Source organism: Propithecus coquereli, unplaced genomic scaffold (assembly GCF_000956105.1).
Source record: "Propithecus coquereli isolate 6110/MARCELLA unplaced genomic scaffold, Pcoq_1.0 Scaffold36, whole genome shotgun sequence".
Taxonomy (NCBI): domain Eukaryota; kingdom Metazoa; phylum Chordata; class Mammalia; order Primates; family Indriidae; genus Propithecus; species Propithecus coquereli.
Window position 1 is genome coordinate 6,921,044 of NW_012149285.1, and position 24,445 is coordinate 6,945,488.

The 24,445-nt window shown below is 51.3% G+C and overlaps 1 protein-coding gene across 4 annotated transcripts in view; it reads right to left on the minus strand.

The window, feature by feature from the left end:
• FLI1 (Fli-1 proto-oncogene, ETS transcription factor) overlaps positions 1 to 15,994 on the minus strand; it is a 117,706-nt gene extending 101,712 nt beyond the window's left edge. For 2 of the 4 annotated variants that reach the window (XM_012651671.1, XM_012651672.1), the window contains exon 1: positions 8,384 to 8,735. In XM_012651671.1, coding sequence (XP_012507125.1) covers positions 8,384 to 8,401 — 18 coding nt within the window. In that variant the 5' untranslated portion in view covers positions 8,402 to 8,735. Of the gene's footprint in view, positions 1 to 8,383; positions 8,736 to 15,832 lie in introns of those variants that run through there. The other 2 variants (XM_012651673.1, XM_012651670.1) reach the window with 2 other exon arrangements.
• Between the last annotated feature and the right edge of the window lie 8,451 nt (positions 15,995 to 24,445).

Consider the following 24,445-nt stretch of genomic DNA (forward strand, 5'->3'; position numbering starts at 1 on the left):
GTAAGACAGTGACATCCCCTTCACTTTTTCCAGCACGGGGCCCTGTTCAGCTGTTTTAATCTCTGCTGTCCTCCCAGGTCATAAATGTTGGAATTTCACTATTTTCATCTGAATGACTTTATGCCTGTGCTAGAGATTCTTTTCACATGTTTATTGCCCATTTGTATTTTTCCTAGCATTGTCTATTCATAACATTTTTGCCTTTTTTCTGTTAAGGGATCTTTTTCTTACTGATTTCTAAGTAGTCATTGCTAATAAGACATTTACCCTTTGTTTTCTGTATGAGAAATATTCTTTCTCAGTTTCTCGTTTATCTTTTCACTTCTGGTGATTTTTTTCATGTTAATATGTAAATAGAGAAACCAAAGCTGAGAAAAGGAGAATCAGAAGGAGCGTCCCCAGCTGAAGCTCTGGCTTTCCAAAAACGTCCTTACAATGGATGAGTGTTGCCAAGGGTGAAGGGGCAGTGGCGAATATAAACCAGATATCGCCTTTGGGAAAACGTGTCTAAATGTCCTTACGGTAGTAGGTCACAGACAAAGATCCCCCCAATGAGTATTGCGCTTCTTTTGGAATCTCCGGCAGTCAGAGCTCAACTTCAGAAAGCAGAGAAGCCTATCCTCTCTAGAAATCTGGGAGAAACAGCACACACGTCTTGTTCTCACTCATTTACACGGACGCTCTGTTGAGCACTGTGCCTGGCAACATTATTCAACTTTTGGGTGAATGAATAAATAAATGAGTATGAATTAAGTGATAAACGTCTAAAAACAAAATGACTCTACAGACATCAGAATTTCAATCTAAATACATGCTTTTATATAGACTGTAACGGCCTTAACTTAAAGACAGCTCACAAGCTGAGTCATTTTATAATATTAATCTGTTTGTTTTTCCATGTCTGCCACATGAATGGTACTGCAAAATTGCTCACTCTCAAACCCTTTCCCTCATAAAATCAATGAATACCCACATATTCAGGCCCAGAAACTCTGCTACTGGAATGTTAGATTACAGTAGTATATGTGAAATCCACACATGTCTAGAAATTCAAGGTTAAAGCTCCCATGGCACCTGTAATTCTGGCTTCTCACATGTGTGTACTGAGATGTGACATTAAGGTCTTTCATTACCTCGGACACAGAGCACGGGCTGGGGAACGCCTTGCTCTTGGGAAAGCGTTTCAGTGTTCACGTCTGAATTCGCTTTGAGGTGGTGTGAAAAAATTTCATACTCTGGGATTCTGATCACAAACTACATTGTCCCCCAAAGATGGCAAATACCTTAAATACTTCAGAGCTTGCCTCATGTTTGTAGGTATGAGCAATTTTGAAGCTGCCATGTAGTTGCTCTGAATTATCTGAAAATGCATCTGAACACTTAATCTCTGGTCCTGCTTGGAATGATGGTGACAAGTCCCTGAGTCTTTGGTTTGCTTGGACAAAATGTCAATATTTCCAGCTGGGGCAATGGGCCCAACCAACCCATGAAAGAATGCCAGGCCTGTCTGAATTCCCATAGAAATTTGATTTGAGTTTCAGGAAAACAACCTTTCCTTTTGTCTCTTCTCAATTATATCTGCTGACTCATTCTCAAAAGGAACTAAAGCTGTAGCCCAGGATAGATGGGCCAGTTGAAAGGACGGCTCATGGTGAGATCTCCAGAACACCAGGACAGAGGAAGTATTTGAAGAGGTGAAAAGGACAGTCACATTTTTATGACATCTGGTCTAATCTGGCCTCTCCTCCCTCCCTTAATGCCACGTTTAATAAGCAGGTGTCTCTGAAGACAGCTGATAGCATTTCTGGTTGCCTAAACCTCTCGCTGGTTGTCTAATCCTGACTGCTGTTCACTTTCGAGTGGCGTCTGCAAGCGTCACTTGCAGCTCTGTTTCCTAAGGAGGGGAGCGCGAACAGGAGGGTTTGGCTCCTGAGAGATCTGTACAGCTATGTAGCTCGTCCCTCTGGTCGCAGGTTTTGATTCTTCCTTTCTATATGTAGCGCAAGACCCAAGTTCATTGTGACGGTATTTAAGGTCCTTCATAATCCAGTTACTGCCAATCTTTCCACTCCTACCTTCTCCTTCACATGCACCCCCCACAAAGCGTTCCACTTTCCTAGAAAGCCCTTGACCATGGTTTCCCGTGCAAGTCCCACAGCCTTCGAGGCCACGCTCTAGGTCCACCTGTGCCAAGAGGCGATGTGGCTGGCGTGTGTAGAAAAAGCAAGCGTTACGGAATCAGAAGTACTGGGCTTGAACCCTGCTCTGTCAGTCATCAGCCGTAGTCATGACCAAGTTGCCTTACCTCTCTGAACTTGAATTTCTTCCATATAAAATAGAGATGTGATGATATTATTATTTTTTTTTTTTGAGACAAAGTCTGGCTCTGTTGCCTGGGCTAAAGTGCCATGGCGTCAGCCTAGCTCACAGCAACCTCAAACTCCTGGGCTCAAGCGATCCTCCTGCCTCAGCCTCCTGAGTAGCTGGGACTACAGGCATGTGCCACCATGCTCAGCTAATTTTTTCTATATATATATTTTTAGTTGTCCAGATAATTTCTTTCTACTTTTAGTTGAGATGGGGTCTCGCTCTTGCTCAGGTTGGTCTCGAACTCCTGACCTTGAGGAGGTCCTCCCTCCTTGGCCTGCCAGAGTGCTAGGATTACAGGCACGAGCCACCGTGCCCGGCCGTGATGATATTATTGATATTACCTCCCACAGGGCTATTGTGGGGATGAGACGCGAGAGTGTACGTGAAAGTGATTTCAAACAGTAGAAAACTACCTGAGTATCTATCATCATCAGGCCTTTCTGGGGGGGGGTCTTCTGGGCAGCAGCCCCTTTGCCACAGGTGTGTTCCATACTCACGGAACTTAGTTACCTAGTTTAGTCCCTGAGGAACAGTCACGCAATTGCGTTAATACGGTTGGTCAGTTCATGAGCCTATGAGGCTGAGGTTACAAATCCCCCATAAGGCCAGCTAGCTTAGTACAGAAAAGGGTTATTTCGTAGATTGCCTAATTTTTTCAAACTTCCAAGATTCTGGCCCTAAGGGTGACAGTGTGGGGATCGATAACCCCAGCCATCGCCTCTGGGGAAGCATTTCAGTGCACAGCTACTGATGGTGGGTCTATCAGGTCAGTAGCAGAACTGTAATACACGAAGAATGACATTGCTTAGTAATACCATCCCCCTGATGAATTAATATGCGAATGGCACGAATACTAAAGATATGAAATCATTAAAGCAACAGAAAATGAAACAGGGCGTAGTCTTCTGCAGAGGAAAAGACACCTGCACAGTTCTGAGATTACTAAAAAAGCTGCTATGGCTGGTAGAAAGTTTTGTGATATTTTGTGTGAGTTTGAATGTGTGTGTGTGTACATAATGAACGATGTCCTTTAGCCTACTCAATTTGTTATAAAACAACAAGCAAAGCATGGACTTAGAAAGATTGTTTTAAGTACAGGCCAAAAAATATTTTTTATCAATATAAAAAATTTTCCCCATTTTTTTTTCACTAGGGACAACTTAGCACTGGCATTAGACTAATGCTACATATTTAGAAAAAGAGGCTTTGTTTCAATCAACCTCTTATTAAAACAAATGCCCAGTTAACTGGTTAACCCCAAACAGAAGGAGATATTGAAATCCTAAATCTTATTTAATGCAGTCATTATTCAAGACCTAGATACTATACAGTCTGGAAGATGGATCCATAAGATACATTCTAACATATCTGAATATATTTTATTTAATAGCCAAATATCCAGTTATTAAAAGTATTGCAATAGGAATTCTGCCCACCTGTCCATGGTCTACAGAGAGGCTTGGTTATTAAGTAAAATACTATATTTTTGGTTGTCCCTGATAATGGAGACTTTCTTTACTTTGTCTACAGGAAAAGAAGGATTTATTTTGGAAAACAGTTGTGTAAAAATTCTATCTAAGAATTTGGGATTTGTTTTTTTCTTTAAGTATGGAAATAATTCAGGATGGTATTAGTACATATTTCATCAAATAACAAAAGTGTCTTTAGTCCAAAGTGCCAGATTCTTTATGATTTTTCTTTTAAAGACTTTTCTGTCTCTGTCTCTCTCTCACACATCCCCCCTGCACCTCCCCAGGATTCCATAATTCACAATAATGTAACAAAAGCAAATGGCATTTTCATAGCATAGTGGAAAGAACACAAGGAGCCCTGAACTTTCACCCTAACTCTGTGAGTAACTAGCTGAATGATACTGGACAATGCATTTAACACCCTTGGCTCCAGTTTCCCAACCCACAAAATGAGAATGTCAAATAATTTTCTTTAAAGCTCTAAAGTCGACAACCTATAAACGTAAATTTGAAGAGCAGTGAAGTGGGAGGAAGCTTTTTGGTAGAAATTTTTCACACACAAAACAGGAATCTTCATTTGGTAATTACCTGAGGGGAGCAGTTCTGCACGATCACAGGGACAGATAAACTGAATGGCAGAGTCTCCCTTGCCTGGAGTTCTACTGAATCCAGGGGCAATGAAGGTGACAAGGTGGGGGCGGGGTACAGGGCAGCAGCAGCCCCTTTCTGAGGACACAAGTAGAGTCTCTGGTCCCAAGTGTTCCTCACTCAGTGGCTTCTTCCTCAAACCTCATCCCCAAGTGTCCCTTCCCTGCCAGCAGCAATGACCTGCCCTCCAGGGTCTATACGACACATTGACCCTCCGACCCTCCACTGGTTTGCAGAGCCTGGCGGTAACCCCAACCTTTCTTTGCAGTTTTGCTCTCCCGTCACTGACTGGTTGTGAGGTGCCGTGACTCCTTTGAGGCAGAGGATGCGAAGTGACAGTATCTCTGCTCAGTTGTGACCTTGTTAGAGGCACCTTCCCTGGCCATTCTGGCTGGTGTGGCCCTATCGCTTTCTATTCCCAGCCTGCTTTATTGTTCTTCAGAAGGTATATCACTACAGACAGAGATAATTTTCCTTTCTTTATGTGTCTGCTGCCTTCACTAGAGTGTACATTCCTGGAGAATCTTGGTCCATGTTTTATCCTGGATACACAAAACAGAACCTTAAAACATAATAGACACAGCATAAATAAATATTTGTTGAATTCATGAAATATGCATTGTTTACAGGTAAATCAGACCTGTGATCTAAGTTTCTGACCAATCCTTCCCAGCACAACCATTCTTCAAGGAGAAGTTCAACTAAGATGTATCCAGCTAAGGTGTCAGATTTTATTTAATCCTTACTGTGACTTGTGACGAGGGGGTGCTTTGGCCTCATTTTACAGATGAGGAAACTGAGACTCAAGAAGCTAAGCGCCTTGCTGGAAGGCACCCAGCAACTAGGCAGTAGAGCTTAGAATGAACCTAGGTTTTCTGACTCCAAGGCCACTGTTCATTTCCCTGTTTCCCAGTTCATGCACTGTGTCTGCATCTCCTCCGTCTCCCCGTTTGTAATGGCACCGTGTCCACGGAGCCAGCCTTCCATAGATGAAACTAACTGGATTCAACCAAAGCCTGCCTAGAACTTAGATGCAGTTTTTGAAACCAGGTCATTTCTTACAGTGGCAAGCCGTATATGTGCTTTTTGACACTGATAATATCATGTGGGAAGCAGGGGCGGGGTAGGGTGTTGTTTAAAATTGCAGGTTAACCTGTCTGTGGCAAACGAAAAGTAGCACGGTTCCCACAAACTGTGGTGCTCCCAATGTGATGCTCAGAGCCTTCCCAAGTGGTGCTCTTGGAAAAGAGAAGAGAATGTAATACACTAGGACTTACTATAACGAAGGGCAACATAATTGGGATTATACAATCACATGGAGTTGCGCAAATTATGCACAAAATAAGGGGCTTCTGGGAAGAAATCTAGACCTCCCTGGCTTCCTAGACCAAATATCTCCCGAGCACTGAGACCCACGGGTTATTTTGAAATATTGATATGCCTTGTATTTGAAGAAGAAATATGCAGGTACATAAAATCACATCCTAGAACCACTCAAAGCTGATTTTTCCAGGCCATTCAAACTAGGAATGCACATTCTGGATTTGTGCCCACAAATTAGATAAAGTCTATAGTGTCTTCAGAATTCTATCAGTATAGGACTGGATTTAGTGCACACACAGGTAGGTGTTCTTGTAATAGCATGTGAACCTAGTATTTTAGGCACAGAAAAGTTTGGAGAGATACTACTGTATAGGTAATTTATCCTACTATTTAATTTTTAGAAAGAATATAAAGCTCGAACAGGTTTAATGGAGGTGCATTCTCAACGTGGGACTAGAAGTCAGCTGGCCTCCCTCCTCGTCCACTGTCCTCTCCAAGTTCAGTATGTGAACAGCTGTGGGAGTGAGGTCCCCAAGATCCAGAGTTCACATGTGAACAGAAAACTGTGGCTTCCACACAATTTAAATGCCAGATTATACACTAAAGACTCAATCCTTCCAAATGTTGGAGATCAAAGACAGCTTGAAAAGCCACTGCTCTGTGGTGACTCTGCCTAGCCAGGTATCCTGGGACAGGGTACTAGGGTGGAGAGTTTCAAGGGCTCCCACCACCAAACATGAAAAGAGAGGACCTCCAGGCCCATCGTTGGCCTGATGCCAGGTTCCTGGTCCAAGCCTGCTCTCACTGCTTGCCATGCCAATCCCTGAGTGTGTATCTCAAGAGGTTAGCACATCCTGGGTACACAGACCACAGCTTCCTCCCTTTGCTCAGGGCCTGTGCTTAGAGGTCTGAGCAGTGTGGAGATATTTCTTCACTTCTCCTTAGGGTGTCCACATCAAGACCCCGGAGCTATTTTATCCTCTTCGGATTTGAGAGGGTCTTTGGGTAAGTGGTAAGTGTCCCGATTGGGGGCGTGGGGGAGAATTTTCTAGAGCGCAGCGTCTCATTACTAAACCCAGGGATACAGAGACACTTGCACGACACACCAACAGGAAGCAGAGACAGGGGCATAAAACAGCCCAGTGACCCCCACTCCCAGGTCTCTGCGGGATCCTCTCACCCACTTCTCACCCACTCACTCTGCTTGCAGAACCCGGGCTGCCTTTAACCCATTACAATCAGTTATCTCATCTCCAGATTTTCAAGTTCCTTCAGTTGGTAGCTTTTTACCTAAGTCAGCATATTTCAAACTTTCAGAGAAAAAAAAAAAACTTAGAAAATAAAAACCACGACCCCACCCAGAAGATAAAAATCTCTTGACTTCTCTAAGCCCAACATCTTAGCCTCGTCTCACTCAGCACTGAGCAGCAGGGAGTTGATTTCTTCGCGTTCTGGGCAATGGCGGGCTCTGCCAGTCCCCACCTCACCAGCCTAATAGTTTTTCCAGACAAACTCCTGCTCGGTGTCGCGAGGCAGCTGCCTCCTGCTCCCATTCATTCCCCTAGGTCCTCTAAGGCCAGCCACGGTAGGAGGTGTCCCCTCCCCTTGCTCCCGGCCCCACTTCCAAGCCCGTCCGAGCAGCAGTCACCCTCCTGAGGTCTGCGCGGCGCCCAGACCCTCGCGCTCCCTCCTGGCTGCGCTCTGCGACCGAGACGCAGGCGCGGCGGGGGTGCGGTGGGGTGGGCCTGGCAAGGCGGGCACCCCGGGCTCCGAGCCGGCCGCCGCAGGGGGAGCGGCTCCGAAGGGCGAGGGACGCGCGTGGAGGACAGAGCTCCGGGAGCCCTTCCCCGCGGCCGGCGCGTGCCCGGCGGGGCGCGGGGGAGCTGCGCGGACCGAGCCGGGGACGGAGATTCCCTGCCCCGGAGGCGGCGAGGCCGGCCCGTTAGTCCCGCGGAGCCGCTGGCTCCCGAGCGCCGAGAACTGGGCGACAGAAGGACGCAGAGAGGAGGCAGAGCAGCCCGCGCGGACATGTAAACAGGGGCTCCCATCTGCAGCAGCCCGCGCGGACAGACTCCCGCACGCTCGCGTGCACCCCGTGCTCCCGCAGCGAGCCCGCTCGCCCGCCCCGGGGCCCACCGGCGGGGACCGAGCCGGCCGCGCTGCAGCCCCCGCCCCCGCCGCTCTCGGCCTCGGCGAGAGGAAGCCGGCGAGTGCCCAGCGCCGGGCCGGGCGCCCCGGGTGCCGGGTGGGAGCGGGGAACCCGGATTCTCCGCCCCTGACTGGGCTCCGCACCCGGGGTCCCCGGCTTTCACGCCGCGCCTCCCGCAGCCAGGCCGGCAGCGCGGCGGGGGGGGCCGGACCCACTTTGGGGAAGGCGGTTGGAGGGGACGGCCCTGGGTGGGCAGCCCGGCCGCCCGCCCCGCGGGTGGGACTCGCCAGCCGAGCGCCGGGAGCGGCGCGGAAGGAAGGGAGAGCGGCCACGTCTTCCGGGCCCCGGGCCCCGGCACCTCGCCGCCCGCCCCGCCGCCCCGGCCGGCCCGCCGCCCCGCGTCCGCGGCCCCAGCGCTTACCTTAATAGTCCCGTCCATTGGGCCAAGTCTGCAGCCGAGGCCCCCAATATTCCACACATTGACCCGGTTACAGCCTGACCTCGCAGCCCCTTCGGATTAGCCCGGCGCGGCCTCCCTGGCGCCCTGGGCCCTCCCTGCGTGCCCCCTGCGAGCGCCCTGCCCTCGCTCCCCTGTGCACGTTTGTTGTTGTAGCGGAAAGAAAAAGAGACAGTTAACCGGATGAAACTTTTTTTCAGCTAATTTTGGGAAGTGACTTCACTTTGCGAATCGGGGAGGAAGTCCTATCTCTCTCTCTCTCTCTCTCTCTCTCTCTCTCTCTCTCTCTCTGTCTCAGCTCTCCTCTCTCTACTCTCTGCTCTCCCTTGTCTTCCCTCCCCCAACACCCCCTTTTCCTCCCCTCGGCTGGTCCTGCTTTTCGCATCACACACCGTATAAATACACGCGGAGATGCCCAGCTACATGCATGCACTGCGCACACAGGATACTTGCTTCTGGGAGATAAGAGCCAGCCGGGAACAATGACGGGGTCCACGCCCAGCGTCCGCGCCCTGATTCCCGCTGTCTGCACCCCCCACCCCGTCACCTTCCCCCAGATCCAGTCAAACGCCTTTGGCCTCTTTCCTTTTCCCGGGGCTGTTGGCCGAAGGTGGCCCTCCTGACTCATTCGCTTTCCGTTTCTTCCCACAGATACGTTCATTAATGCTTTTTCCAGCCGGAGACAAACTTTTTGCGGGTGGGGGAAACGCCGAGAGAGTTTACCGGGGCTGGGGATAACCTGCCGCCTGCCGCTGGGGAAGATTCAGACGCAGACCGAGGCAAACCAACCATCCCAAAGCGCATCCAGCAGGAATTTTTCCACTCGGGCCCTCAGCCGCCCAGGCGCGGTGGACCCCCGGAGCGGCTCCCCCACTCATCCGTGCGGATTCGGGGCGGTTTCGGGCTGGCCCGCGCCGTCGGGGGCGCGGACTCCCCTCTGCGTGCATTGTTAGGAGAAGGGCGCCCTCCCGGGCAGCGCGCCTACACTCCGGGCTCCGGGCGCCCGCACGGGGCGGGGACCCGCGGCACCCTAGGCCACCTATCCGCATCTTCTTGGGTCGAACCCCTCGCGCTTACCCGAACACGACCGCCCACGCACCAACTCTCAGGCCAGAGTCGCCCTTCCAATTCCACCCCGGTCCCCAGGAACTGACACTCCTCCGCGGTGGTCAGCAGGTCCCAAGAGCGCAGCACGCAACAGTTCGGCGCAGACCCAGACTTCTCCCGGGATGAGACCCGGAGGCCTGCGCTCTGGACCGTCACCCCCACCCTGCCGCGAGCCTGGCCTCCCTCGGCCCACCCGGGACCGCCCCATCTCCCTGCTGAGCTGCCGCGCGCGCGCTCCAGTTGGGGCAGCCTCAGGGGTCACGACTCTTGGCCTGACTCCCTTTTCCCCGACCTCCAAAACGGGTTACCTTGTCCACGCTCTCCAGACCACGCTTTGGACTTTCTCACTTTTATTTAAGAGTCCGCCCAGGGAAAGAGGAAAAAAAAAATCCAGAGGAGATCCGAGTCAATTGGAAAGAAAAAAATTCAAAAGGGTGTCCACAGCGGCGAAAAAAGGTGACATTAATTCTTTATTTCTTCAGGAGCAATGGAGCCCAAGAGCTTGCTCGCCTCCCTCCCTCCCTCCCCTTCCCGCTCTGGAAATTAGTCTCATCAATTCAGCTCCAATTTTGGGTTCGAATACAGACATGGGTCTGAACGTGACCAGACCTGGAGTGGCGGGTGTAGCCTGCCAGCAATTGAGACTCCGTGTGCGTGTGGGGGGTGGGGTGGGGTGGATGGTGGGAAGGGGGCCGGCAGACTCCCCCCCCTCCTGTCTGCTTCTCAATCCAGGGGTCTGCTCCGGGGCTCCCCTGGGACTGCCACATCTGGTTACTGCTAGCGGGGTCAGTCCCCCCCCTTTGCCTGGGGCCACCAGTTCTGGAGTTCAATTAAAAGAAATCAGACTTAACCCTTTCCTCCCCGCAGCCGGGCGCCTGCCCTCTTACTCCTCCCTTCAGCGTTTCCACATGCTTTCCAGAGAGGAAAGAGGTTAAAGGGAAAGGAAGAATGAATTACATCCTTTCAAACCCCAAATTGTTTCCTTTTCAGCCCAGACTCTACCGACCTTCAAACGACAACAGGGCTTTCAGGAGGGTGCAGGGAGACGCTTCCCGTTCTGGACCTCACCAGAAACCCGTGCACCTCCAGCCACACTGCTCCTCTTTCAGCCAGAAAGGACTCCAACTCCACCACCGAGAGGCCCCCTTCCCAGTGCTGGGCAATCACAGAGGCTGTTAATGGCCGCCCCACACGCAATGACTGCCCCCCTCCTAACCACACTCCTCCTAGCTTTTTAGAAAGTACCTCTATGGCAAACAGGATGGCTAGGTTCTTTTCCAATTCCTGTTAGCTTGGCAAATGACAGACCGTCTACACTGCGTGGATCAGTATTCACCCCAGTATCCTTAGCACAGCTTCCCAACTCCTTTTAGCATCAGCTGCCTTTCCTACTGGGAGCATTCAATACAGAACTAGATTAACATGAGGACTAGCCCTCCTGTTTGAGCTGTTGTACTCAATAGCACTTTCTGTTTCTGCCTGTAAAACCAAAGCTATGGCAATTCCATAATTTTGAAGATGGGGGGTGGCTAGTGGAAAGGCTGGCACAGGCATCACCCTATGCATTGGCACAGGCATCACTGTTCCTTTGTGACTCACCCACTGACCTGCCCTTGCTGCCACCGCCTTTGCTATTTGCCAGCCCCTCGGTGAGGGGCTCCTGTCCACTCACAGGATCTCGACCCAGAAAGAACCCACCTTAACTCAGAACAGATCTCTGCAGGAATATCGGATTCCCTCCATCCCAGTGTTGACATGCTGGTGGGCGAGTTTGCCTCACTTATGTAACTCTGGGTTTGGTGCTCAACTCTACTGCTGCTGCTGCTTTTTAAAATCCCAGAAGGGGGTGGGGGAAAGCCCTAACCAAGCACAACAGTAAACAAGTCTGCCCTGTTTAATGTGGTTACCACCAGACATCTGGAAAGATGGTTTGATCCTGGCAACTCACATTGTTTTCACGAGCAGCCAAAGAGAATATTTCGAATGTTTGCATTGAGACAAATTGATAGGGAGCCTGTGGCGAGGCCCACTACAAATGAAAACTGTCTTGTGTTTGGGGTGGGAGGGGCTTCCCCTTCCCCTTCCTCTCTTGCTCTCTCTCCTCCCTCTCTCCCTCCTCTCCCCCTAGCTCGGGAGGGTTGCCCTGGCCCACACACTCACCCACACACTGACGCACACCCTTCCTGGCTCACCAGGGTTCTGCCCGGCCTCGGACTTTCCCAGACAGGGCAGGGCTGGTGACCAGGAGCTGGTACAGGTACCACTGGTGACCATTCCACCAGCCCAGGGCTAGCTTTCAAGTTGGGGGACGCTCACAGCCAAGGAAGCCCAGCCCAGCATTTAAAACAAAAGCTACCAACTGGGGAAAAAACACCCCAACAACAGAACTGCCCACCACACATATCTAAGTCTGGGGTCACTTACAGAAAGAGTGCACATGGGGGCGAACATTCAGGAAATATTTGGATTTGCAGCATGTCATTGGAACGTCATGGGGTGACTTGCCTCACACTTGACAGTATTTTCAAAGATGCGGAAGTCCTGCTCCCCCCCTTCAGGGGAGCGGCGGTCGAAACGTGTCTTGGCTCGCTCAATGTCAGCCCTTTTGACCCGGTCAAGACTTTCCAGACTCGGACTTCCCGGGCGCCTTCGGTCCCAGCCTGGGTTGGGGGTGGAAGGACGCGACCATCGGAGCTGGGTCCCCGGGGTATCCCCGGACTCCGGGGCGGCTCTGTCATTTCACACTGCGAAAGATGCCAGGCCTGGCAGCGCGACTCGGGCGGATCCTTCCCCCTCCGTCCTGCCTCCTCCGCAGCCCCTCTGGGCCGGCGGCCGCGCGGGCACCCGAGCTGGCAAGGGCGGCGGAGGAGGGCGGGAGAAGAGGGGGCGGGGAAGGGTGGGCAGGAGAGCGCCAAAACTCCAGACTGCACAACTGCAGCTTCAAGTGTCTGGCCTCTCGCTCGAGGCCATAATTAATTTGAGATTTATTTTTATTGGAGGACTCGAGTCTCGTCTGACCTTAGCCAAACAAGGCAGCTCGAGCCGCCCCTGGATGCGCTTGAATGCCGGGGAATATTTCTGCAGGAGGGCTCTGCAGGCGCGCCTGCTTTGAATTTGTTTCTCAGACTTCATCTACTCGCAGACTGGAGGAAGATTTAGAGCCTCTGCTGGCCCTGCCCGCTCCCCACGCTCGTTCTGGCCCGAGTGCCGAACCGGTTCAAAACGCGACGTGGGAGGCCGCGGGCCGCACGGGGGAGGGTCGCTGCGCCCCGAGCCCCAGGCCGACCCCCAGACCGTACGGCGTCGACGAGGAAACCCCAAGGGAGTCCGAGGCTGACCAGAGAGCGCAGGCTGACAAGAAGCGGAGACCAGCCAGGTGTCCAGACCCTCACCCAGCGGTGGCGCCAACAGGGGACTTGGGGATGGGGGTTGGGGGTGGGTTCAGCGTCTCCAGTCTCCGTCAGCCCCTTCCTCCAGCCGCCCCAAACATTCTAAATACAGACCAGTGTCCTCGAAACGCAGCTTGAGGACCTGTCAGCGAGATACCACCTCTGGGTCGTGCTGTTGTGACCGTTCTGGGGCTACCAACCTCCTTTCGTCCGGGGGCTGGGGGGGGGAGAGGGTGTCTCCCCCAGAATGCAGCATGGGCCAAATCCTCAGGCTGCTAGGACCACGGAGCAGCAACAAGGAGTCTGGGGGACCGTGAAGAAAGAATGGGTGAGGACTTTTCCCCGCTGGGCTCGTGCTGGGAGAGACACATGTTTGCACTCTGCTGGCACCGTGCCCTTACTGGTCAGGGGTGCTCCACTGGGTCTCCGGGTCCCTCACCCCCATCATCCTGAGTGGGTGTTCTGGTTGGGAAACCAGGCTCCCTGGGTTTGAATTCTATCTAGCTCTGCACTTACCAGCTTGAGGCCTTGAACAAGTTCCTTAAGCTCTCAGTGCCTCAGTGTCCTCATGTGCACAGTGGCGTTATAATAGGACCTATCTCCAAGTGCTGTTGTAAAGATGAAATGAGAGTTTGAAACTCTCCTGGCAGACAGCACAACCCTTATTATCTGCACCTGGGCTCTGCCCCTTACGAGCTCTGTTACATCGACCTCACAATGCTTCAGTTTCTCATCTGCAAAGTGGACTACTCCTAAGGTGGTTATCAATATTAAATGAGTTAGTATCATACAAATACAGTGTTTGGAATGGCGGCTGGCAAAGGTAAGGGCTATCTGACAGGTAGCTATGATTAATAATATTAATGTCACACCGTTATTCATCTGGTACAGCTGTCAGTGTCTTGAATAGTTACCCAGGTCCCTCTCTGCCTTTCCCTTGCTTTTTCCAGCCCTGCTCTCCCCTACAGCCTCTCCTGGGAGCAGGTTTCCCCTGGAGCTCTCCGTGGGCCCCTCAGAGCCCACATCGCCCAGATCCAGAGCCCAGAGAAGTAAGCACCCTTGGCCCCTCAGGGCGGGCTGGGCTGCTGGCTCCTGGGGCCAGGGCGCCTGGGCCCGAAGTGGCAGTGTTTGTCAACAACCCCTGAGCCCAGTGTCTGACTGGGAAAGGCGGGGGCTTGGCAGCGGGAGAATGTTTGTGCCCCTCTGGCAAACGGTCCGCGGAGGGAGCCGGCAGAACAGACTCAAGATTGTCCCTGCCGTGCAGATCTCTCGCCTCATCAATGCACCCCTTTGTGCAATAATGCAAACTTTGTGGCTGCTGAAAAATCCATTTCCCACCCTTGAAAAGAGCTCCTGCGGCCAGCGGCTCCTCTGGCAGCCCACAGCTCCCAGACTGCCGCCTACCCCCTGACCCCATGACCCCCAAGTGGTACCTCTGCTCTTCTGGACGGACTTGCCTTCCCCCTGCCCCTTGCCTGGGTCAGGCTCCTGGGCTCCTACTTGCACCTCTAGGGTTCGTCATCCCAGAGGTTCTGGGTCCCCGGGTGTGTGTGGACTCGAGGGTCCATGTGAGTGGGAGAGAGACTGCAGCTCCCCGCTGTGGGTCATCTACAGTCCTCAGTGCAGAGAAAGACGTGCGGGCTCCTCTAGCCCGGCTCAGCGCACCGGGAGTGGTGAAGGTGGGAAGGGTAACAGCTTCCTTAACATCTCAGGAAAATAATCCTAAGAGTATGCTGCGGCACCCCCTGGGGGCCACGTGTGCATCCAGCCATTCACTGGTTGATACAGTGATTTACTCATTATTCCTTCACTCACTCAATTGTCATTGATAATCACCCCTTTCGGGCTAAGCCTTCAGGATCCCGCCTCCCCAAAGTTACGAAGGACTCCTAACACCTGCCGTGGGGCGCGCCAGATGCTTCCGTGGGTCAGTAAGTTTCCCTTCAGAGAGGTCTGAGGAAGCTTGGGTGCATCACTGGTGTTCCTCGGACTAGACTCAAGAGTCTGCACCCCGCCCAACAGGCCCAGGCGCTGCCCCTGTTTGCGCGGACGCTGGAGTGCGCTCGGCTGGGACGCGCGGAGGGGTGGGGGGCACTTGGAGGCGGGGCTTCAGGAGGGAGGGGGCGGGGCCGGGACCCGAGGAAGGTCGGGGTCTGTTTGCAGCACCGCTCCTCTTCGGATCTGGGGAGGGTCCAGATGGTCCCGGGCTCCGGGCCCCTACCGGAAGGCTGGAGGTCGCGGCTGCGCAGCTTGAGGACCTCGCCGCCGCCTCCACCCTGGGCAGGGCCGCCGGGTGCGCACTCTCCGCCCCGCCCAGCCCGCGGATTTTCATTAAACGTGTAACCCAGATGTTCAGCCTCGGTTTGTTTACATTCTTGGGAATTGTTGTGGAAAAAAGGCCCTTGCATGTGCTGTCAAATACAGCAGGCTGCACTTTCGAGGGGCCAAGAAAGATGGGCTTGAGCGCTGAGCGGATGTCGAACGGGTAGGAGAAGCGCCGCGCCCGCACACCTGCACACCTGCACACGACCGCACACACGCACCCACACATGCACGCGCGCGCGCACATGCACGCACACGCACACGCGCTCCCGTGCGCACACGCGCGCACCGCCCACCGGGACCTGGTGCGGGCGTCGCCGTCTTCCTCCGCAACCTTCGCCAAGTGTACCCGCTTCCAGCTTCGCCGACAGAAGCCGCCAAGAGTGTGACTCCCCAACCTAGGATTCCCAAGGGTCTGTGCCACCCGGGCCTGGCCGGGAGCGCCCCTTGCTCGAGTCCCACAAGCTGAGAGCGCGGCCAGCTTCCACCCCTGCGCCCTTTTCCCCGGGAAAGGGTGAAGGGACCATCCGCCGGGAGTGAAGGTGGGGCGGGGGCCGGAGGTCATTACCTGTTGAAAGACGCTGTCAAGTCTTACCTTGACGTAAGACGACGTGTCGGGGACTGTCTGAAACATCCTGGGTTGGTGAGGAAGGGTCGAGGAAGGCCCAAGAACCAACCTGAGTGGGAGAAACCTCAGTTACCCGCGAGTGGAGCCGGTGGGTGCCGGGTGGTGGCGAAGCGCGAAGGCAAATGGAGAAGCCGGCGGGAGTCGGAGGCGCAGATCTGCCGGGTCGCGCCTCTGCGCCGGGCCTCCCGCTAGGGGATGGTGAGGGCTGAGGGCCAGCTCACACCGTCGCGCCTTTCCCTACGGTCCCTTTACCCGTCCCTGCCCGCCTCGGGCGGGGCTTGGGTAGTTTTATACCTTGGGAACCCCCGCGGCTTGTGCGCCGCCAGGGTAGAGGAAGGACTCTTTTCGCGCAACCTGAGGCCCCAGGGAACAGATATTTACAGAGCTGGCAAGGCTCGGGCCCTCAAGGCGCAGACCTGCGGGACTCCCCACCACCTCCGGGACTGTGCCAGCGTCCAGCGGCTCCACTCTCCCTCCCCGGTGGAGCGGGCGGGGAAAGCCTGGCGCGAGGCTGGGAGGAGGTCCGTGGAGGCTCCTTTCCCAGACCGCACCGCACCCCCACTCCTTCTGAAAGAAAATATTTTTGGGCGGAGGTAATGACGATGAATGTTGGGTCCTCTTTTTAGTGGCAGGGGAAGTGGTGTCCTGCTTGGGTCTGAATATTTGGGCAGGAGGGCGCAAAAACCACTGCAGGATGCAGGTGATTCTGCACAAGCGGGTGTCCTGGCTTAGCCGAGTTTAGCTGCTGGCGCTCTCCTTCCTTTCCTTCCTTCTCCTGATCCATCTTTAACGTGGCAGCGCACAGCTTCTCCAGCAGCCAATGTGTTTCTGATAAAGCACTTTTCTCCCCACTAACAGATTCCAGCTTTATTTGGTTCCTGAGGCCACATCACACACGTACGTGCTGGGACAAGGTAGATTCTCTTCGAGTCCTCCGCCCCTGCACTTTCTCCAGTCTCCCCCCATTTTCTTTGAAAGTCAGAGTGCAAATTGCAAGAAATCAGAGAGGCTGGAAAGAAAGAAAAGAAGAAGCGCAGAGAAGCGCCCTGACCCTGCGGAGCATCCCACGCACACGGGCACTCACCTAGGCACCCTTTCCTGCTAGGCCAGCAGGAGCGGAACTTGGGCAACTCCAGGATGGTCTAGCTTTTGGTGCTCGTTGTCTGCGCCCAGAGCTTCCGGAACCTTGGCAGTGCGGAGTTAAACCTACTGGCCTACTGAGTCAAAGTTTGCCTTTCTCTGCGGGGCATGCAGACAGGCGGCCTCAGCTCCGGCACATCCTGGGGCCCGCAAGAGCCACTCGAGTTTGTGTGTGCGTCTTGGCTTTCTATTCGCTGCCTCACGCCAGTTCTCTGAGTCCCACTCCCTCTTCCTCTCTCTTTTCCCCTCTTGTAATTTGATTTCCGTTTTCTTATCGATATTTCAACTGCTGTCTGAGGAATTATTCTAATAGGACAGCCACCCATCTGCCCCCTGTTACTTTTCCAAAAACCTCCCCGTGTTACCAGGAAAATTCAAGGAACACTTAAAAACACACACATATCATAAACATAGAGACAGATAGCTACGTGAAACCAAGAGGAGACATGGAAACCAGGCCTCTTTGAGCTGATTATTTATTCTTTGAAAGTTTCACATTATTGCTAAGCAATAATCGTTCCTCACACTTATCAGTGAAGTCCTCTTTTACTTTTCAAGCCCTAAAGTTTTTCCTGTGTAGAGGCTACTCCTCCCCATATTGAGTCCGCTCAAGAATACGCCTCCTTCTCATCACGTTTTGCAGGCAGCGTCTCTATGAGTAAAGTGGGTTGCAAATGGCATAGAAATAGCCCTATTGTGGGGTTTTACTTTATAAAAACCTCAAGCATTTAAAAACACTCTTGCTAAGGAGTTTTGTCTGAGTCCTCAAATTTGTGTTTTCTTAAAATTTGGAATGTTGCTCATTTCCTCACTTCTCCTTGTAGACCTGGCCTTGCATGGGGCTCAGATTTCTGAGTCAACGCTCACATGGGCCTTTTTGGCAGCCCAATCCCAGGGCCATTCTCACAAAACAGAGCTGCATTGCTGCTGAGTGGGTTGTCTTTCACTCTCCTGCCTGGGCCTTCTGTAATGGGGACTTGAAGACCATTGTTTTTAACCTGGGGTTAGGGGGAGAGGGAGGTGCCCAGTAAGAACAGAGATGGGAGGGTGTTAATTTGCAAATACAAACCGGACAGCTTCACGTTACCTCCCTGAATTGGCCACAATTTCTCCTCCTTTTTTTTTCTCCTCCTTTTTTTCTTGGGTATCCAGGTCCCTGGCTGATTTGGTTCTAGACTCCTTGAGAAAATTTGTTTAGTACCTGCTCCCCCCATCCCCTTCCCCACTGGCTCTGGAAATTTCTGACCAAAAGGCAATTGCCAGGATTCCATTTCAAGAGAAAGCATACTTATCACCCAGACCTCCCCACGTGGGGGGTATGAGGGCTGGCGGCAGGGTTATTCATTATTTCCTTCTCAACAATATCCCGATTTTTCTCTCCCATCCCTCCCCCGGAGCTCCACATATTGAAACATTTTGCTGCTTAATAAGAGCAGCCGGGAGAGCTATGAGGTGAAAGGCCAGCCTGAGACCGTGACTGGGGCTGCCTGGGCTGGGTGCTTGCCGGCCAGGCTGCCCCGCTCTGTGCCCTGTGCATTCCTGGCCATCACTTAGGAAAACAAGACTGGCCTTGGGGAGGGGAGGGGGCTGAACGACAGGAGCCGCTGCCCCTGGATTTTTGTTCTTGGGATTCTTGGGGAGATCATCTTCCCTCCCATAGGAGCAAACATACTATTCCAAGCAACAGCAAATAAAACAGTGGGTGCTCCACATCAGATAATGCGTCCTATACTGATGTCATGCATTTTAAAGATAGGTTCTCTTTAGGAAAGTTGAAGATTTGAAAATGAGGGCTTCAGCTATATTAGAGGAAGTGAGAGCTAAACAAATTATCTAATACCTCACCATACTCAAACAAATTGTCTAATATCTTACCTTCCTTTATTTTCTTTCCTTCCTCCCTGCCTCGCTGCCTTCCTTCTTTCTTTTCTTGAAGGAGGTTTCTGAGGGACCACTTGGGTGTATCCCTCTAGGTTTTAAGCTCTTCCTTCTTTACGTTTTCACAGTTATTATTACATCTTTATTTGCAGATGTATCTGTTTAATATTTGTGTCCTTCTGTTAGCTTGTAAGCTCCCTGAAAGCAGGAGTTGAGTTCTTTTTTTTCCCAGCTAGATATCCAGTGTCCACACTGATATCCCTAGGCAGAGGAGTGGAACCGGTTATTTAGCTACCTCTCATCTTTCTGAGTAACAGCTAAAGAGGGGAATGCAAGACAAACAGAACCAAACCACCCCATTGTTATAAAGGAAAAACTGGCAGGAAAGTTTTACCTGAGTGATACTAATTCATTTTCTGCTTTGCAGGGAGGGTTACACAAAATCAGTGCTCATGTATTTGCTTCATTTGTACATAAACAGTTTAACCAAGGAGGCTGAGCTCATCCCCCTTCCCAAGCACCCTAGGTGTGGCCATCTGATGGAGGCGTCCAGTGTCCTAGGCTCTGTACCAAATTCTTTGTGTGGGGGGGATGGGGGGTTTGTAGTATGCCCACTGGGGGAAGTGTCTACAGCCCTAACCACTGAGTCCAGGGTCAGGGGTGGGGTGGAAGTAGGACTCAGGCTATCTCATCCTCCAGTAGGATTTTGTCAACTCCCTTTGTCACCTGGAGCTTTCAATTCACCAGAAGAAAATTGCTGAAATTGGTAACAGCTGCCATAAGGCAGGAGCAAGCAAGAAGAGGACGGGGGCAGGGAGGACTCACTATCCAGCTTATCCCTCCAACCCTTTCCGAAAGGAGAATGGAGGCTTCTCTTGCTCCAGAGTTCTGCTCCCTCCCTCACCAGCTGTGCCAAGCAGCTTCCCTGGGCCACACATTTGCAATCCAGAGCTTGGGTAGCAAGTGACTCTGGTGTGGAGGTTACAACAGCAGGAGCTTGGAGTCCAAGAAAGGCTCTCCGGTAGGGGAGCGGGGAAGAGATCTGGGTGCCGCGCCTCTGGGTCATCCATGGGCTCTATGATTCTCAGCAAGATATTTGGGACTCAGCTTCCATATTTGGCAAATGAGAGGCTGCAGTTAGATCATCGTGAGATACCTTCCAATTTGAACATGATATAATTCTGTGAGATTATTTAGCCTGGGAAAGGATGTTCATAAAAGGCAAATTAATGTCCTAGGGTGAGGAACTTTGGGTTCCAGTCTTGGTTCTGCTCCTGATGACTGGTGTTATGGGCTGAATTATGTCATGGGCTGAATTATGTCCCCTCAAAATTCCTGTGCTGAAACCCTAACCCCCCAGACCTCAGAATGTGACTGTATTTGGGGACAGGGCCTTTAAAGAGGCAAACAAGGCAATGAGGTTTTTGGGGTGGGCCCTAATCCAATATGGCTGGATCCAACTCCTCCTGACAAGAGGAGTAGGGCACGGGCATATGCGACTACAGAGGAAAGGCCACATGAGGACACGGGGAGAAGGCAGCATCTACTAGCCAAGGAGAGAGACCTCAGAAGAAACCAGGCCTCCTGACTCCTTGATTTTACACTTCCAGCCTCCAGAACTATAACGAGACACATTTCTGTTGTTTAAGCCCCCCAGTCTGTGGTATTTTGTATGGCAGCCCTAGCAAACTAATGTTATACAACTAAGAAATAATATTTGCCATGATTTGGTTTCTCCAAGCAAGCAAAAGGGAATTAACAATGTTGACCCGTTCTATTCAACTCTTCTAGAGCCTGCCATGATGATCAGTATCTATTTGTTACGTACCCACAATGTTGTTTTGTTTTTTTTTTTTATTTTTCCACGTGTGGCCTTGTGTATAAAGCAGTGTTCCCATCTTTGGGGCTCTTTCTACCCCAATAAAGTCCAAAGTCACATTGAGTTTCAGCCTTCTTTGTGGATTTTCTATTCTTTTTGCTTTTAACCATGGGGAAGGAAGAAAGCCGCTTCCTGCTCTTCGAACAAGCAATTTCAGATTTTAAAGGGTAGCCAACAAGGAGTCACCCTCCTTATCTCTCATTATCTGTGCCCTCTTGTAGCCCTCCACAGGCTGCAAACCTAGATTGAGCTCCTAGACATTTCAGGGAGAGAAAGGGGCGGGAAATCTGGTGAAGGAGATAAGTCCAGGAAATAGAGGCAGTGACTAGAGCAGGGAGACAGGGGTCTCTCTGGATTCCAGGATGTTTGTGACCTTTGATTCCCGTCACGTACCAATACACACACACACAGGCGCAGGCACAAGCAGGCACGATCACACGTATCCTCAGTGTAAAAGAGAGTCTTAGGATGGGTAGCAGAAGGTGCGGGATAGGGCACTCTTGGGCAAGAGATCTGCATCCAAACAGGTGCAACAGAAAGTGCCTCCCCCGGGCTAACAGATGTACCCTCCCCCCACCTACAATCAAACATACGCAAATTTCCCACCGTTGCGGATGAAGAGGTGGGGTTACCAGGAATGGCACAGGCATTAGGGCAGAGAGGAGCTCTAAGACCAGACTTCACATACCGTATATTCATCCCTCCAACTCCCTTAGCAAGTGTTTCTTCTCAAGTTCATTCTTTTCACGAATGTCAAATAATTCATTGTATTTTATTACATAATTTCTGAAGCCTATCCTAGTTTAAATGTTCATAATTCTAAGGAGCATATACTACTAATTTCACCTAGTGGTTATATTTTTTCGGGTTATTGGGAGACATTCTCCACCCCTGCTCCTATTTAACAGCCATGGAATTAATTCTTTTTAATGATTCCAGTGTGATTCCAGAGAGGATAAGGCTTTTTATGACTGTATGGAGTCATTCATTCATTCATTCATTCGTGGGGGCGGGAAGGGCAGCAAAAGGACTTCGCCACTGCTGAGAAGGCAAAGGTTTGCAAAGACTATGTTATCTTTGCTCCATCGATCTGGCCTTACTCAACCCTGAAGAGGAAGAAAGAGAACGGAATTAAAACAAAGCATGAGGTTCAGGATGTCTTGTAGAAAAGCATGCCGTTACGGATCGGGGGGCATAAATCCCAACTTTAAAGGAATCAAAACATAATTACAAGGCCGGGCGCAGTGGATCACACCTGTAAGCCTGTAATCCTAGCTCTCTGGGAGGCCGAGGCGGGCGGATTGTTTGAGCTCAGGAGTTCGAAACCAGCCTGAGCAAGAGCAAGACCCCGTCTCTACTAAAAATAGAAAGAAATTAATTGGACAACTAAAAATATATAGAAAAAATTAGCCGGGCATGGTGGCGCATGCCTGTAGTCCCAGCTACTCGGGAGGCTGAGGCAGGAGGATCGCTTGAGCCCAGGAGTCTGAGGTTGCTGTGAGCTAGGCTGAGGCCACGGCACTCTAGCCCGGGCAAAAGAGTGAGACTCTGTCTCAAAAAAAAAAGCATAATTGCATAAAGTGGGACAACCAGCCCGCCCATCGCAACTCTGAGGTAAAAGATGATTGTATTAGCTGGAAAAAAAACAACCTTTGGGACACCATTGAGAAAAATGCCACAAAAATACAAAACATGCTCTAACCACCAAGGATAATTGAGAGCAGTGTTGTCCGAAGCATAGATGCCATATTCTTTTCCCCTTTCCTTCCTTTCTGAGCCCAATTTAAATAGAATGAAAGAAAGAAAAAACCTGGATACAAGCCAAGCTGGGCCAATGCCAATGTTATTTGACATGAAGGTTTTTTGAGTATGTTTTTTAGCGGGGCTGGCGGGAGTGGCGTGAGGTCTGGAGAGAGAGGTGAAGGATGAGGAAGTATACAAGACATCCTCAATGCTGGTGCCTAAGGATATTCCTTGGAGAATTAGAATGCGTTTGGCCAAGTGCTTTCGACTTTTAGAGGGAAAACCCTATGCGCATACTTGTCTGGTTAAATACTGGTCTGATTTTGTCATCATTATTACGGCGACCCTCAAGTTAGACGGGGGACAGCAGGGTCCCAGAGAGAGCATGGCCACTCAGTATTACTTCAGTGCACTTCACAGCTGAACACAGCACAATGGGGCCCACTTAACACAATAAACACTGGGGACTCACAGCCTTGAGAGTCCCTCCAAGGGAACCTGGCTTCCCTAGATAAGACATCAAACGTGGACGTATGTTTTCATTTTCTTGGTGTATGTTTTTAAATCAGATTTTGTGAACTTAGGGGTCTCCTAGATTCTTGGCTGAGGGAAAGGAGGACAAAGATTTTGATGCAAATCCTATTTTCTCTTTTTAGAAGATCAGCCTTAGGAGTGACACACAGATGAACCGATTATCTGACTCTGAAATTCTCATTGCTTCCAAGTGATTGGTACTGCAGAAAGGGGGGTGTGTCTGCATGTTGCTGCTTTGGGCAATGATGTTTAGGGGTTCTGCCGTACAAAAACTAACTGGAAGGGGTGGAATGGAGTGGACCTTAAAGAAATAGAGCTGTCTTTCAATATGTAATGCCCCCACTGCCCCTCACCAGAGAGAGCTGGCCTGTGCAGTCGCCAGAGTGAGCTTGAGTCTGAATTCAGCATGTCCTTTATTAATGCGGTGAGCCACCTCCGCTGGCTGTCTCGTCCTTTTGAGGTCCTGTTCTTTTCATTCTACTAGTCAGTTTTACCAGCAGGAAAACCTCAGAGCCAGGGAAGAGTGTTCCTACTGAAAATTCCACAGGTCAGCGGAGACAACAGTCAGGCGGGCACCATGACTTCAGCTATTAGCTCAGGGACCAAGATACCCCAATTTTTTTACAGCCCCCTCCAGCCCCGGGGGATCCCAATGTGCAGTCAGGAGCAAAGTTCTCTTAAACTGCTACGGAAAGAATACCACTCACAGCGAAAATCCGGCACGTTGTTTAGAGTGGTTCTCTCGCAGGGACTGGCAAGGGTGGACAAGGATCAAATTCTTCGGTTGCGCAGTGCTTTCGGTTTGGATCCAAACTGAATTTCGGCCTGCCTCTCTAGAAGAGAAACTGGCCATGGCTGTGGGGCCCAGACCCCAGTGAGATGATAAGACTCACAATCTTGAGCGCTTATCTCCGCCTGGATCTGGCTGTCTTGGTTTATGAAGTAAGTCGGGAAATCTTACCGCAACAGGCTTTCCTGTGAGGAGGCTGGCATTTCCTGCCTGCCCCAGTGGGGACGGGGACCGAGGGAACGCATTGCCGATGCTCGGCCCTCTTGTTTCAGCTCCCTTGCAACTGCCGGGCAGGGACAGTGGCGCCCAGCGCGATCCACGACGGTGTGAGTCAGAGCTAAGGAGGTGGTTATTTAACAGGTATGCTTGTCATGTAGCATTCTGACATAAAATAGGAAAAAAACCCTTGTTTGAATTCAAACTTGTTTGAATACACACACACACACACAGACACTCACATGCACGTGTACACATTTAGCATATATTTGTTGCATGCGTATGCAGATGACATTAATTGAGGCAACTGATATGCTTCTGAAAAACTACCACTAAATTGCTTAGAGTCAGATTAAGTTATATTTTTGCACTAGGGAAAGAATTATATAAATTCTGTGGT